Below are 15,207 nucleotides of genomic sequence, written 5' to 3'. Positions count from 1 at the left end.
ACCACTGGCCCTTCTTGGTTGCAGGTCACAGTACCCGCAGCCCAAGCTGCTGGAGCACAGGTAGGTGTCATGGAGAGGCCTGATGGGGGTCAGGGGAAGGGCCAAAAGAGCTCTGATTTATAAGTTGGGGTAGTGGAGGTGCTAATATCAGGGTGGCCTTGGGGCCCAGAGAGTTAGGGACTGTGGAAAGACACAGGGCTGGGAGTCAGGGACCTGGGCTGTGTGACCCTGGGCAGCGTACCCAACTGCTCTGAGCTTTTTCTGTGCAGGTGGATAATAGTGCCTAGCTCACTGGAGGCTGGAGGAGCAGATGAGAGGTATTGTAACATCTGCACCGTGCTTGCACTCAGCAGGTGCTCAGGCCATTGTTCATGACCATGTGGTCTTGCCCTTTTTAATGACTCTCATTTATTAGGGGTTTGGCACACATGGACAATGCCACCTCCTCCTTGGTGTGCGTTAACTCCTGGTCCTCCCAGTCCTGCTGGGAGGTGGCTATCATTATCCCCACTTTCCATATGAGGACGGGGGGCCCAGAGATGGGGACGAAGCTGCCCCGGGTCACACAGTGTGAGAGCCAGGGCCGGGATGAGACTCAGGGTTTCACAGGGGAGGGTCTCATTGCCCACGGCCCCCCTGCTGCCAGGCCCACACAGCTGCTGACACTCACACCCTGGTTGGCGCCCATCGTCTCTGAGGGAACCTTCAACCCAGAGCTTCTGCAGCACATCTACCAGCCACTGAACCTGACCACTGGGGTCACAGTGTTTGCCGTGGGGAAGTGAGTAGTGGGCTGGGGAAGGGGAAGGAGGTCTTCCTGAGCCACAGGAGTTTATAGTTGGGAAGAGACCAGACGTGGACACAGGACCCCGCTGGGCACCCGGGAGGCTCAGAACCAGGTGCCGAGCAGATAGAAAGTACAGTGTAGGGTGTGATAGTGGGATGGAGGCTTCCTGGGGTAGGGGATCTGGCTCTAGCATAGACGGGAGGCAGAGTCCAGGTGAGGGCACAGCACAAGACTTTGTCAGGAGGTGCCCTTGCCCCTCCCTGTTTCATCTAGACCCCTCCTCTGCCCTCGTCTCTCCCATGACCCCACCTGGCCTTCCTTTAGGAGCTGCCGCTTGGCAGCCTCCCTCTGGGCCTCTGGGACTCCTTCCTGGAGTCCCAATCCCTAAAGCATGGCCAGATGATGAATGGCCCACCTAGGGTCAGGTGTCCTTCTTGTCCAGTGAGTTTTGGCCTGGGGGCAGGGCTGTGTCAACCACACCCCACTCCATGTCCCCAGCATCTAGCTCAACTTGCCTTCCCTTGATTCGTTCACTTACCTGCTTCTTCCCTACTTTCTTCTCTGTGATCCTCAATGTTCCTGCCTATAAAATGGGCACGCTTTAAGACAGCTTATGAGGATCAAAGATCATAAGAATTCTTAGAACGTCGCTGGGCACTTAGAAATTGCTCATTAAAAGTTCACCCGGTCTGGGAGCGTAAGAAACTCTACCAGGAACATGCTTACAATAGCCGTAAGAGGCTGGTACTAGCATTTTGGGAATTGGACAAATGAGGACCCAGAGGGCCGGAGGAGAGTGACATCTTGACATGGGGAGCTGGCAAGTGGACCCCAGCCTGGCTGACCCCGGCACACAGTGGGGACCCAGTCAGGCTGCTGGGGTAGCAGTGGGTGACCGGGTGATCATCACTAGGTACACTCACTTCATCCAGTCCTTCCTGGAGTCGGCCAAGGAGTTCTTCATGCGTGGGTACCGGCTGCACTACTACATCTTCACTGACAACCCTGCAGCCGTTCCCGGGGTCCCGCTGGGTCCCCACCGTCTCCTCAGCACCATCCCCATCGAAGGTCACTCCTAGTGAGAGGAGACATCCACGCGCCGGACGGAGACCATCAGCCAGCACGTTGCTAAGAGGGCTCACCAAGAGGTGGACTACGTCTTCTGCCTTGATGTGGACATGGTGTTTCAGAACCCGTGGGGCCCTGAGACACTGGGAGACCTGGTGGCTGCCATTCACCCAAGCTACTACGCCATTCCCCGCCAGCAGTTCCCCTATGAGCGCAGGCGTGTTTCCACTGCCTTTGTGGCAGACAGCGAAGGGGACTTCTATTATGGTGGGGCAGTCTTCGGGGGGCAGGTGGCCAGGGTATATGAGTTTACCAGGGGCTGCCACATGGCCATCCTGGCAGACAAGGCCAATGGCATCATGGCAGCCTGGCGGGAGGAAAGCCACCTGAACCGTCGCTTCATCTCAAACAAGCCGTCCAAGGTGCTGTCCCCTGAGTACCTCTGGGACGACAGGAAGCCCCAGCCACCCAGCCTGAAGCTGATCCGCTTTTCTACACTGGACAAGGATATCAGCTGCCTGAGGAGCTGACGGCTGCCATGGATGGGGACCCAAAGACCTGCAGCCACCAGTGCTTCACTAGCGTGCAGACCAGCCCTGTCCCACCTCCCTCTGTCAGTCAGGCGAGTTCCACCGGAAAAGGGATGTGGAAAGGCCACTGTGAACTGCAGAGGGCTATGCACACAGTAGCACACAAGATCTCACCGTAATGCGGCATAGGAACGGTGAGACAGGGGGAGGCGAGGCGCAGTGACGAAGGCAGGGCCCGGCAGGCTTGCCGCGTTCTGCAGCCGTGCCTTTGTGGGGCAGGCTCTGAAGCCTCAGCCCGACTCAGAGTGCCAGAACCCTGCCGCGCCAGTCCCCCGCTTATTACATATTGCCCTTAACGTAGCACTTCTAATACCCTAGTATGAAGGCGCCCTAGACCCCTTTTCTCTGGTGACAGGGGTCCTGGGTCCCTTGATGTCTCCCAACCACATGTAGCCAATTCCTCACTCAGGCCCCCAGAGCCAGCCTTTGAAATGGAGCAGGTCTAGGCTCCCTCTGGTTTCCTGCACCCCAAAGTGAGCCACACTCTCAGGGGACTAGCCATCTCCTTCTTAAGAGGGTTTGGGGCAGTTTTATATTAAAGGGGGTGTGTGCTCAACCCTAGCTAGGGTGATTTTTTTGTTTTGTTTTGTTTTGTTTTTTTTGAGACCGAATTTCACTCCTGTCACCCAGGCTGGAGTTCAGTGGCGTGATCTTGGCTCTCTGCAACCTCTGCCCCCCAGGTTCAAGTGATTCTCCTGCCTCAGACTCCCGAGTAGCTGGGATTACAGGCGCCTGCCACACCCAGTTAATTTTTGTATTTTTAGTAGAGACAGGGTTTCACCATGTTGGCCAGGCTGGTCTCAAACTCCTGGCCTCAAGTGATCCACCTGCCTCGACCTCCCAAAGTGCTGGGATTACAGGTATGAGCCACTGTGCCCGGCCACTAAGGTGGTTTTTACCTGCACATCCAGCCTGCCTGTGTCCCCAGTGTCTGTTCCATCAGGCAGTGGGGACACAGGCAGACTGGATTTCAAACACAATCGAATAGGGGCGGGGGGTAGGGGATATAGTTACTCCAGAAAATCTGAGCTAAAGCTAGAGGCTGCAACGGACAGGAATTCATTCCAGTTCTCCAGGGAGACTGGGTGAAGCGGAGCGTGCTAGCAGATCCGCCACACTCCCAACTGCGTAGAGGGGTATGCAGCCCAGCAGCCGGACAACCCTGGGAGCTCCTGTATCCAGGGTCACTGCAGCCCTGTGAGGTCACCAGTGGGCGTGGGACTCTGAGCCAATGGTACAGGCCAGGATTAGAGGGCGCGGGAAGATGACCTCTCCAGTCTGGACCCAGAAGGACTTCAGAGGCCTACAGTGTGGTTCTGTCTGCCTGGCCACGAAGAAATGGGGTGGGGTATGGGTTCAGGGCTTGGCGGCCTGGTGCTCACCACCCTGGAGACAGCAGCATCTTTTCCATGGAAGGAGAAGACAGAGAGGAGGGTGGGGTAGACTCTGGTCATACTAGAACGGGCAGGCACCCACCCACTTGGTCACCTGTGGAAAAGCTGGGGCCAGCCCTGAGTTCATTCTTCCTGCACCTGTGGTTTGGCCGGTGAGCAGCGACAGATCCCGAGAGTGTGGACAGATGGAGTGACCAGTTGGAGGAGACAGACTGGGCTGGAGAGGCCTGGAGTCTTGAAGGGGCTCTGGGTGCCTCCTGGGCAGAGGAGCAGGAATGGAACCATGGCCTCTGTGTCCCTCATAGGGAGCACGTGCTCCATGGAAGGGGTTCTGTGCTGAAGGAGTAGGCCCTGCCTCCGAGGAGCTTCTGTTGAAAGCAGAGACAGGGCCATGGAAGCGCCCGACTCAGCTGGGTGGATGGCTGGGAGATGGGGGACCTGAGGTGACAGCAGACTCTGAGTCCTGGGCCGCTCCGCCTAGCAGGGGAGAAATCCCCCATACCTCCCTCACCCCACTTACACCCAGCTTTACCCCTGGCACACCCTCCCGGGTGGGAGTCCCTGACCCATTTTCAGTAGAGGAAACAGACTCTGAGAGGTCACCATGAGCTTGCCTGTGATGTGGCCCAGCTGCAGGTTCGAACCCAGGTCATCTGGGTTCGAGACTGTGCTGTGCACAGGGTGGGAGGAGTGCAGCTCTGAAGGTGAGTGCATTGTGGAGGAGGATACGGGGAGGGGCAGTGCTGGCAGGGGGCTCTGAGAGGGGCAGGGGCTTGATGGGGTCCCTGGGTCAGGATGGCCCCAGGAGGCTAGAGTTGGGGTATAGGGACCAGGTCACACAGGGTTCTGAATGCCAGGCAAGGAGGCAGGGGTCACTGCATGTCTGTCCCAGCAGGAGGATCAATATATATGGGGCCCAAGTGCTGGACTCAGGGGATACCTGGCCAGCGAGGCCCCAACACAGGATGAGGCCGCTGATGACCAGCTCGGGGATGAATGACGGGGAAGAGCCATGAAGTGGGGGTCACCATGCACAGCAGGGCCTGGCCACTTACAGCTGAGTGGCCTGCAGTGCTGGTGACTTGGCTCTGATATAAAATTGAATGAAGCTGGGCACGGTGGCTCACGCCTGTAATTCTGGCACTTTGGGAGGCCAAGGCAGGAGGATCGCAGGAGCCCAAGAGTTCCAAACCAGCCTGGGCAACACAGTGAGGCTTCGTCTCTACATAGTTTTTTTAAAAATAAAAAGGGCGGGGCACAGTGGCTCACGCCTGTAATCCCAGCACTTTGGGAGGCCAAGGTGGGCAGATTACGAGCTCAGAAGTTCCAGACCAGCCTGGCCAACACAGTGAAAACCCGTCTCTACTAAAAATACAAAAATTAGCCAGGTGTGATGGCACATGCCTGTAGTCCCAGCTACTCGGGAGGCTGAGATGGGATAATCACTTGAACCTGGGAGGCAGAGGTTGCAGTGAGCCGAGACTGTGCCATTGCACTCCAGTTTGGGTGACAGAATGAGACTCTGTCTCAAAAAATTAAAATAAATAAAATAAATAAATAAAAGGGACGGCCAGGCACAGTGACTCACGCCTGTAATCCCAACACTTTGGGAGGCCGAGCCGGCAGATCACCTGAGGTCAGAAGTTCGAGACCAGCCTGGCCAACATGGTGAAATTCTGTCTCTACTAAAAACACAAATTAGTAGGGCGTGCTGGTGGCGGCGTGCACCTGTAATCCCAGCTACTTGGGAGGCTGAGGCAGGAGAATCACTTGAACCCAGGAGGCAGAAGTTGCAGTGAGCCGTGATCTAGCCACTGCACGCCAGCCTGGTGGACAAGAAGGAGACTGCGGCTGGTGCAGTGGCTCATGCCTGTAATCCCAGCACTTTGGGAGGCCGAGGCGGGCGGATCACCTGACGTCTGGAGTTCCAGACCAGCCTGGCCAACATGGTGAAACCCTGTCTCTACTAAAAATACAAAATTAACCGGGCGTGGTGGCAGGTGCCTGTAATCCCAGCTACTCAGGAGGCTGAGGCAGAATTGCTTGAACCTGGGAGGCGGAGGCTGCAGTGAGCTGAGATCGACCATTGCACTCCAGCCTGGGGGACAAGAGTGAGACTTCGTCTCAAAAAACAAACAAACGAGACTCTATCTCAAAAACAAAAATAAATAAATAAAAAATAAAAAGGGACGAAATCAGTGAGCCCTAATAACACTGACCACCCCCAACAGTCGCTCAACCCCAGTGTGAGACCTCCTTCCCCAAGGCTCCCTCGAGCCCCGTCTTACACCAGCTGAAGCTGCAGCTGGACCTTGTGGTCCCGGGTGCTGTCGGGGAAGACAAGGAGGGAGGTGGGGAAGAGGAGGGGAAGGGGAGACCTGACTTTCTCCCTGCCCAGGCTGAGTCCGCTATCACCTCGGGTCCCCCAGCACCCAGCCATCCGCCAAGCCGAGTCCAGCAGGTGGCATCGGGGTGCTGGGCGACAGGGTGAACGTGTATATTTGGTGACGCCGGCGCGCCGACTCAGCGGCCCCCGCCTGGCTGGGGCGAGGTTGGCCCTAGGTCCCAGCGGGGTGGGGAGTACTGAGCAGGCGGCTGGGGCGGAGGGACACGTGAGATCGGCCGCACACAGTGCTTGGAGCGTGGCGCGTGGCGCGTGGCGCGTGCGCGCGGCGAGGGGGAGTGACGTGCACGCGCTGTCTGCGGTCCCGCGCAGGCCCCGTGTGCGCGCCCAGCCTTGGACACCAGGCCCGGCTGCCCCGCGCGGGGAACACCCGCGTTGGCCCGCGGGAGGGAGGCCTGAGCGCGCCCCCGAGCGCGTCCCCGAGCTCGCGCAGCGGGGCGCGCCCCTCGCACCTGCGGGCGGGCTGGGGCGGGGCCGAGGCTGTCCCCGCCCACCCGGGCCCGAGCCCCGGGAGCCGGAGCGGAACCGAGCGGCGGGGCCCGAGCGGCCGGAGCGCGGCGCGGCGCAGACAATGGGAGCGGCGCTGGCGGCGGCCGGGGCGGCCCCGAGGGCCGCAAAGTCCTGGGCCCGGCGGGGACCGGAGGCCGCGCCATGAGCCCCGCAGCCGGGCGCACCCCTGCGCCGCGCGCGGGCCGAGGCGAGCGGCCTCTGCGAGCCCCGGGCTCCGCCCTGGGGCCGGCGATGAGCCACCAAGGCTGAGGATGATGGTAGATTGCCAGGTGAGTGCGCGCCGTCCCCAGCCCCGCGTCGCGAGTGGAGGGAGGACCTCACGCCCCCGCCCACACCCACCGGGGGGAGGGAGCCCAGCGCCGCGTCCACGCAGAGCGTGCGCTTACGCAGCTCCGCGTCCAACCCGCCCGGGACAGTAGGGAAACTGAGGACAGGAGAGGGGCAGGGACTGGCCCGGGGCACACGAAGTTGGCGGAGTCCAGAGATGAAGGGAGGGTTCCGGTCTCTTAGGCCGGGAAGGGCTCGGCTCACCCTTCTCGTGGGGTTTGCTTTGGGAATGACAGCCTCTAAGATCTGGGGACCCCTGCCCATCTGCCATGTGGGCTCCTTTGCCTGGGCTTCTCCGCGCACGCACAGGCGCAGGCCTGCGCATACATGCTCACACACACGCAGACACACACACCACACACTTCCTGGGGCTCAGAGTAGGACGGGACGCTGGGGAAGCGACTGAGGGAAAGAAGAAAGAGGGCAGGGGCTGCTCTGCCATGGGCAGGGGCATCCGGTACCCAACAACATGCCTGGGGCCATGGCACGGGGTGGGGGGCAAGGGGAGGACACGCCAGCTTGATGGGCGGGGGTTCTCCAAGGTTCCCAGGATCTGTCTGGGGTGGGGCAGCCTGGAGAGGACAGATTGTGGGGTTCTGTGTTCACCGCTGTGATCACCTGGACGCAGGAAAAGACTCCTTCAATGTGGACGGGCTGTAGGAAAGGAAGCCTCGAATTCCTGCTCTATAAATCGGAATGTTTGGCCTGGGTGACCCCAAGGGTCCCACAGGCCCGTAGACGTGTCTGTCGGCCTTAGGTCTCCATTGGGGATGCCCCCACTACCCACCGAGGTCTGTGGAAAATGCCTTCTTCTTGGAGGTCCTTCTGAGCAAGAGAAGTCTGGGGGGCTGAAGGGCTGAAGGTCTGGGGTGGTGCAGAACGTGGCCAAGCACTGGACCACTCTTGTGGGACAAGACTGTCCTTGTTGAAGCCTCAGGGTTCTTATTTGGAAGTGGGGCCGGAGCCGTTGCCCTGGTTGGAGTGAGGAGGCCTCACGAGTGAACTGGACACCCCGGGGCCAGCAGAGGGAAAAAGGGGAGCAAACGAAGCTTCTGAGGCTCCTTGAATTACTCCTGGAGACTGCAGGTTCTGCTCCTTTGACCCCCTGGGACTCGGGAAAGCTGCTACCTTGACAACACCCAAACAAAGGTGTGTGTTTTGTTTTCTGGGTTTTCTGCCTGAGGCTGCTGCTGTGCTATTGCCGGCCACCAGGGGGAGGCAGTGCCCACTGTGCTCCTTGGAGCAACTGGAGTCAGGGAGAGCCCGGCAGGGTCCCTCTGGGGGACCCCGGCCTCCACCCAATGCACACCCCCCATTACTAGCATCCCTTTCCACAATGTGAGCTGCTCAGAGGCGGGAGGGGACTCCGAGAGCCTCCTCTTTCCCTTCAGCAGGTGTGCCCAAGCACTCACCCTGGGTTGGGGAGGGGGCAGCGTTGGGCTTGGGTATGGCTCTGAAAGTGACCCAGGGGGGCCTGCCCTCCGGAGCTGGCAGTCTGGAGGGGGCGATGGACAGGGCACAAAAGCAAACAGGCACAGAAAGGAAAAAGCAAGTGCTGCAGCGAAAATAATGCCGGGGCTGCCAGGGAGGGCTGGGGCCTGCTGGGTAGGGGTCTGAGAGGTCTTGCTAAGGGGACATCTGTGCTGTGACCAGAAGACGAAGCATGGGCCAGCCCTGCACGAGTCTAGACAGTGTGATGGAGAAGGCTCAGCAGGCAGGGCTGGGAGGCAGAAATGAGTTTGGCCAGAGAGGAGTGAGAAAGGAGGCCAGTGTGGCCCAAGTGAGCTGGGGGCGGGAGGGGCAGCCCAGGGGCCTGGAGACAGCTGTGTGACAACACTACCCTAATGTACAGCTTCCAGCAACAGACATTGATCATCACACAGTTTCTGTGGACCCGGATCCAGGGCAGCTCAGCTGGGTGCCTCTGCCCCCAGGTCTCAAGGGAGGCTGGGACTGGGGTCTCATCCATGGCTGGACTGGGCAGGACCCGCCCCCAGGCCATTCTCATGTTACTGGCAGGATTCAGTTTTGACTGAGGGCGTCAGTTCCTCTGTGACTGTTGGTGGGAGCCCTCCCTTGGTTCACTGCCATGTGGGTCTCTCTGTAGGGCAGGCAGCTCATGGCATCAGAACTCACTTCCCCAGAGTGAGGGGTGAGGGTGGGGAGGAAAACAAAAGCAAACAAGCAAGACAGAAGTCACAGTGTTTTGTAAATCTTGGAAGTGACCTCATGTCATCTGTGCTGTATTCTGTTGGTGAGAAGCCAGTCACTAAATCCAATCACCCTCGGAGGAAGGGGATCACTCAGCAACTTATGTACCAGGAGGCAGGGATCTCTGGAGCCAGTGTGGAGGCTGCCTGGGACAGTGGCTGAGAGGAGGCAGTCAGGCCTGATTCTGAACATAACAGAGGTCGGGTGCGGTGGCTCACACCTGTAATCTCAGCACTTTGGGAGGCCGAGGCAGGTGGATCACCTGAGGTCAGGAGTTCAACACCAGCCTGGCCAACATGGTGAAACCCCATCTCTACAAAAAAGAAATACAGGCCGGGCGCGGTGGCTCACACTTGTAATCCCAGCACTTTGGGAGGCTGAGGCGGGCGGATCACGAGGTCAGGAGATTGAGACCACGGTGAAACCCTGTCTCTACTAAAAAATACAAAAAAATTAGCCGGGCGTGGTGGCGGGCGCCTGTAGTCCCAGCTACTCGGAGAGGCTGAGGCAGGAGAATGGCGTGAACCCGGGAGGCGGAGCTTGCAGTGAGCCGAGATTGCGCCACTGCACTCCAGCCTGGGCGACAGAGCGAGACTCTGTCTCAAAAAAAAAAAAGAAATACAAAAATTAGCTGGGTGTCTTGGCAGGTGCCTATAATCCCAGCTACTCTGGAGGCTGAGGCAGGAGAATCACGTGAACCTGGGAGGTGGAGATTGCGGTGAGCCAAGATCATGCCACTGCACTCCAGCCTGGGCGACAGAGCCAGACCCTGTCTCAATAAACAAACGAACAAACAAACAAACATAATGGGAGCCATCAGAAGGTGTTCCCATTGGAAGATGCTCCTGTATGCCACAGGGGGCCAATATCTGATTTTTGCTTAATTTTCAACCCGTTCATGGTGCAGACGAGGAAACCAGACCAAGAAGGGAGTGACTTTCCCTAGATCACAGCACCAGTGCCCAGCCTGTCCGACTTGTATTCCGGGCTGTGTCTCGCCCCTGTGAGAAGTCTCTTTCCTCACAGTTGTAAAGGCCAGAGGTCTAAAATCCAGGGGTCAGCAGGGCCCTGCAGTCTCTGAAGGCCCCTTCCCTTCCTAATCCTTCCATCTCTAAGTCTGTGAGGTAGCTGACAGGTTTTGTAGTATTGTCTCACATTAGCATGGTGATGTCCCCAGGAAGTAGATGTTAGAACCATCCCCATTGTGCAGGTCGGGAGACTGGGGAGGCCCTGAAAGGCACAATGACTAGTTTGGGGTCACAGAACTGGCAAGAGACAGGAGCTTGGTGACCCAGATGGCTTTCCCTCTCTGAGCCTCAGGGGCTGGGGGCATGAGAACACACTGGTTGGCTGTCCCAGCTCCCAGGGTGGCTGTGAGTACCTGGAAGTGCCCCCTTGTCTCCCCTCACACACCTGCCATCACTCTCCCCATTTCCTTAACCCCCAGCACTGCTGCCACTTGATTTTTACAAACATCTGAATATGACGAAGTAGCAAAGGTGGATATTCACTCATTCATTTCGTATCTGTCTCCTGGGCCAGGCCATGCCAGGGCGGGGGGTAACACAGTCTGGGAAGTTGCCAGGGGAAGGGGAAGTGCTCATCTGGGGAGTGGGTGGGCACAGAGAGATTCCAGAAGGAGGTGTCCTGTGGTCATGGTTGATTCGCGGAGGGGAGGTGTGGTGATGGCACAGAGGGCGATGACTGGGGCCAGTGTCTATCGGGTCAGTTTCCCGGGCTGCTGTTACAAAGTGCTGGGTGGCTCAACACAACAGAAATTTATTCTCTCACAGTTCTAAAGGCCAGAAGTCCAAAATCCAGGGGTCAGCAAGGCCCTGCTGTCTCTGAAGGCTCTAGGAGAGGATCCTTCCTTGTATCTTCCAACCTCTGGTGGCTGCCAGTTTCCTTGGCATTCGTTCCTGGTTTTGTAGACTTGTGACTCCAAACTGTGCCTCCATCATCACATGGCCGCATGTGCGTGTCTGTCCAATTTTCCCTGTTATCATAAGGATAGCAGTCATTGGATTAAGGCCCACCCTAATCCAGTATGACCTCACCCAGATTCTATCCGCACAGACCCTATTTCCAAATAAGATCTCATTCACGGGTACCAGGGATCTTTTTGGGGGACACAGTTCAACCGTAACAGGAGTATTGGGAATGATCCCCCTCCCAAAGGCCAGGTACCCGCGTGCCTACGGGGAGTAGGGGAGCAGCGGGGAGTCGGAGGACATCGCAGGAACCCAGCCCCCAGCTAGGGGGTGTGGGGGCGTGAGCGGAGCCCGCCTGCTCCCCAGTTTGGCGCGTTCTGGCGGCAGCACCAGCAGGTGGCGCTGTGCCCTCCCGTGCGGCCGCCCAGCCCGGCGCGGAGCTGCCGCAGACAAAGGTCTCGCTTTCGGGTTGCGAGGAGCCTGCGCACAGCTGTAAACAGGCCAGGGGCACGGCCACCTCATGGGTGACACACACGGGAGGAAATCAAACCAGGCGGGGCCGAGGCGGGGTGACTGGGTGGCGACTTTGCGTTGGAGGCCGGCGGGGGGGCCGAGGAGGAGGTGACGGGGTGGCGAGGAGGACCATGGTTTGCAGACCGTGGTGTCAACGGGGCGAAAAGGAAGGCAGGGAGGAGGGATAGGGGACCTGCGAGGCTGCAGGGGCCGGGCCCACAGGGGCCAGGAGTTTGCCTTTCGTTTGGTTTCTCACCTGCAAGCCGAGCTGTCCTTTCTCAGGCCTCTCCAGAGGCCCTGCGGCTGATTACACCTGCGGTTTGCAAATAGCTCTCCTGTTACTGCAGGCCCAGGCCTGCGTGTGCTCGGAAGGCAGCCCTGGGCACGGGTGGGCTGTCTGTGCAAATAGAGACTTGAGGGGTCCTTCCCCCCAACCCCAGCCCCAGACCCTGCCTCAGGGGAGCTGGGATGCCTGAGGTGGTCCTGCTGCTCCTGATGGGGGTCAGCAGGGCCCCTCAGAGGCCCCTTTGATATACAAAGGGGCAAGGCAGTGTGGGGCTGAGGAGCAGGGATCAGGTCCCCGCCATGGAGCCGCTCACATGGCATCAGCGAAAGGGAGTGGAGTGCACAGTGGGCCGCTGGCCCAGGAGTGGAATGAGTGGAAGCCATTCCTTTTTTTTTTTTTTTTTTGAGACAGGGTCTTTCTCCGTGGCCCAGGTTGCAGTGCAGGGGCCGGATCATGGCTCACTGCAGCCTCGACCTCCTGGGCTCAGACCTCCAGAGTAGCTGGGGTGGCAGATGCACGCCAACACTCCCAGCTAATTTTTGGATTTTTTTTGTAGAAACAAGAGTTTCACCATGTTGCCCAGGCTGGTCTCAAACACCAGGGCCCAAGCGATCCTGCTACCTCGGCCTCCCAAAGTGCTAGGATTAAAGGCATGAGACACTGCATCCGGCCAGAGGCCATTTCTTACTGTCACCTCCCTACCTGCACAAGGCGCTCCCACCACCTCCTCACTCACCGAGCTACCAGGCCCGCCCCTGAGGCTGCTGGTCCTTGACAGTTGGTTCAGTGATTGATTCGCACAGCAGATATTGGCCTCTGCACACCTGGCTGGCGCTGGGTGCCTGGCCCGTGGGGAGCACCCTGGCTTCTGTGGAAGGGTCAGGGGTATGGGGCAGACAGATCTTGTGGAGAAGGCATGGGCTACAAGCCTGGGGACCTGGATTCACTGGCCACTCTGCCATCAGTGGCGTGGTCAGTCACCATTGCATGCTAGCCACAGGGCTATTCTCCACAGAGTCCTTCCCTCTGTCCCCTGCTGCAGAGGTGCCTGGTGATGACAGCCAGCCCATAGGCCCTGTGCTAAAGTGTCCCTTGTATCTGCTCAGCACTCTGCAAGGTAAGTGCCACTGCCATCCTCACTTCCAGGTGGGGAGACTGAGGCACTGGAAGGGGAAGGGACTCCCACAGCTAGGTAGTGGCAGTTTGGCAATGGCACCTCCCTGTGTGCACACAAGCCTGGGAAGGGCCAGGCACCAGGACCACATTCCTTCCAATTACAGTGGCCTTCCAACGGTCAGGGCTGGGCCCAGCTGCTGGGCAGGGCGGGGCTGGGAGGCCCCAGGCCCCCAGTGGTGGTTAATGTCGGCAAGGAGACGTAAACAGAGCTAATGAGCCCCTTTCATCGTCTCCCTGCTCTAATGAGGGCCTTGGACTCTGGGCTCTGCATTTTGGGGGTTCTTGATTCTGGAGCCTCAAAGAATCTTAGGGCCAGGGGTATGTGGGTCCCCCACAGGGGTGGGGTGTGAGCTTATGGGCTCCCAGTGTCCCCTCCCAGGGCAGCCAAGCCAGGATGAGGAAGTGGAGAGGAAAGGGAATGGGAAGCATCGTGGCATCCCCCTAAAAATGACAAGCCCCAGAAAAAAGTGAGTGTTCCCATGGCAACCCAGAGCAGTTGCTTGGCAACTGCTGGCCCCCAAAATACTTGCCTGCAGGAAGGCTCAGGGCTGGGGCTTTCCGATGGGCTTTCCGATGGCTCACCTCCAACCCCCACCAGCGCACACCCACCCCTGGCCCGAAAAGAAGACTCTGAGGCTGAAAGAGAAAATGCAGAGACCAGGGTCCAGGACCTTCCTTAGAGCCTGGGGAGGAAGGGGCCTGACCGGCTGAGTTTCCTCGGATACTTCTCATGGCCCTCCACCCTGACACAGGACCCAGTAGCCTCTGCCCCTGGATCCTTCCTGAGGGACACCCCAGTCCACTCCCCGCTCCCCATTTCCCCACTCTGCCAGCCACCTGGCATCAAGCCAGTCCCCTAGCAACACAGGCCACTTCCTGGATACCTGAGTGAGAGTTGACAGTGGCAGAATGTCAGAAAACGCAAGGTCAGAAGGCACAGCGATGGCTCGGTGCCAGCCAGAGTGTGTGGGGCCATGGGGTACCGTGTGTGGTATCATGTGCTTTGCCGCCCTGCAGCTGTGGGCTCCCTGGCCTGGGGCAGGATGGCATGCCAGGTTGTGGTTGGGCTGGGTAGAGCCCCTGGAACAGGGGACTGTGGTTCTGGGCCAACTTTGATACCGACTGACTATGTGACCTTAGTGTGTCCCTTCTCACTGGCCTCAGTTTCCCCATTGGTGGCCCATCTACCCCTCTGCCTGTGTGTTCACCATTCAGTGCATAAACATTGCCCTGTGAATTATGTCACCTACTGGGGCCTTGGGGCAGGAGAGTGAGGGGACCAGGACCAGGCCGGCCACTGTCCTTCCTCCTCACCTGTCGGCATCCACCTCGGCCATCAGACCCCCGGTCCTCAGGTGAGGCAGGTGGCTTTGGAGCAGGACATCTGGGTCTGAATTCCAGCTCAGCTCTTACTGCCGGGCATCCTAGAAGAAGCACAGGACGCCTCTGAGCCTCCCTGTCTGCCCTGAGGCCCCCACAGTTGCTGTGAGGGTGTAAGGAAGCCCTGCCCTCTGGGCTCCCAAAGGGGCTACCTTAGTCTGTGGGCACCCACCCTGCACCCAGACCTGGGCACTGTCGGAGCCGAGGTGAGAACATGGATGAGGGGTGTCCAGCCTGGAAGGAGCGAGTTGGAGCCCCAAACCCTGGGAAAGGGTGGGGCAGCAGAATGGTGGGAGAAGGCAGGTGGGGCCACACTGCCCAGTGGGTTGGACTTTGGGGATGGGAAGGCTGTGAGACCCGGTTGCCTCAGATGTTCTCTCTGGGGATGGCAGTGAGGGTGGGACTGTTGGTGACCACTCCCCGGGTCCTCCCGGTGCTCTCATGGAGCCAGGATGCCAGTCTGACCCTGATCATTTGCTCACTGTGTGACCCTGAGTCATGATCTCACCCCTCTGAGCCTCCCTTGCCCCATCTGTCAAATGGGCAAGGGGCGTGCCCACCTCCGGAGTTGGGTGCTGAGCTTGTATGTTCACTTGGGGGTCGTCGGCTGGGCTCAGGGTGACCCCCTGG

The 15,207-nt window shown here is 59.0% G+C and overlaps 2 protein-coding genes across 3 annotated transcripts in view; both read left to right on the top strand.

Moving 5' to 3' along the window:
• Positions 1–3,016, top strand: part of GBGT1 (globoside alpha-1,3-N-acetylgalactosaminyltransferase 1 (FORS blood group)) — a 41,441-nt gene extending 38,425 nt beyond the window's left edge. The window contains exons 14-16 of the mRNA XM_030818103.1: positions 25–60; positions 647–781; positions 1,720–3,016. Of these exons, the coding sequence (XP_030673963.1) occupies positions 25–60; positions 647–781; positions 1,720–2,245 (697 nt within the window). The 3' untranslated portion in view covers positions 2,246–3,016. The remainder of the gene's footprint in view (positions 1–24; positions 61–646; positions 782–1,719) is intronic.
• A 3,753-nt stretch (positions 3,017–6,769) lies between these two features.
• Positions 6,770–15,207, top strand: part of RALGDS (ral guanine nucleotide dissociation stimulator) — a 51,080-nt gene continuing 42,642 nt past the window's right edge. For both annotated transcript variants that reach the window (XM_030818100.1, XM_003276796.3), the window contains exon 1: positions 6,770–7,022. In XM_030818100.1, the coding sequence (XP_030673960.1) occupies positions 7,005–7,022 (18 nt within the window). In that variant the 5' untranslated portion in view covers positions 6,770–7,004. The remainder of the gene's footprint in view (positions 7,023–15,207) is intronic.

The sequence above is a fragment of the Nomascus leucogenys genome, chromosome 8 (assembly GCF_006542625.1).
Source record: "Nomascus leucogenys isolate Asia chromosome 8, Asia_NLE_v1, whole genome shotgun sequence".
Lineage (NCBI taxonomy): Eukaryota > Metazoa > Chordata > Mammalia > Primates > Hylobatidae > Nomascus > Nomascus leucogenys.
Note: the sequence above shows the minus strand (reverse complement) of the source record. Positions and strands in the feature narration are given on the sequence as shown.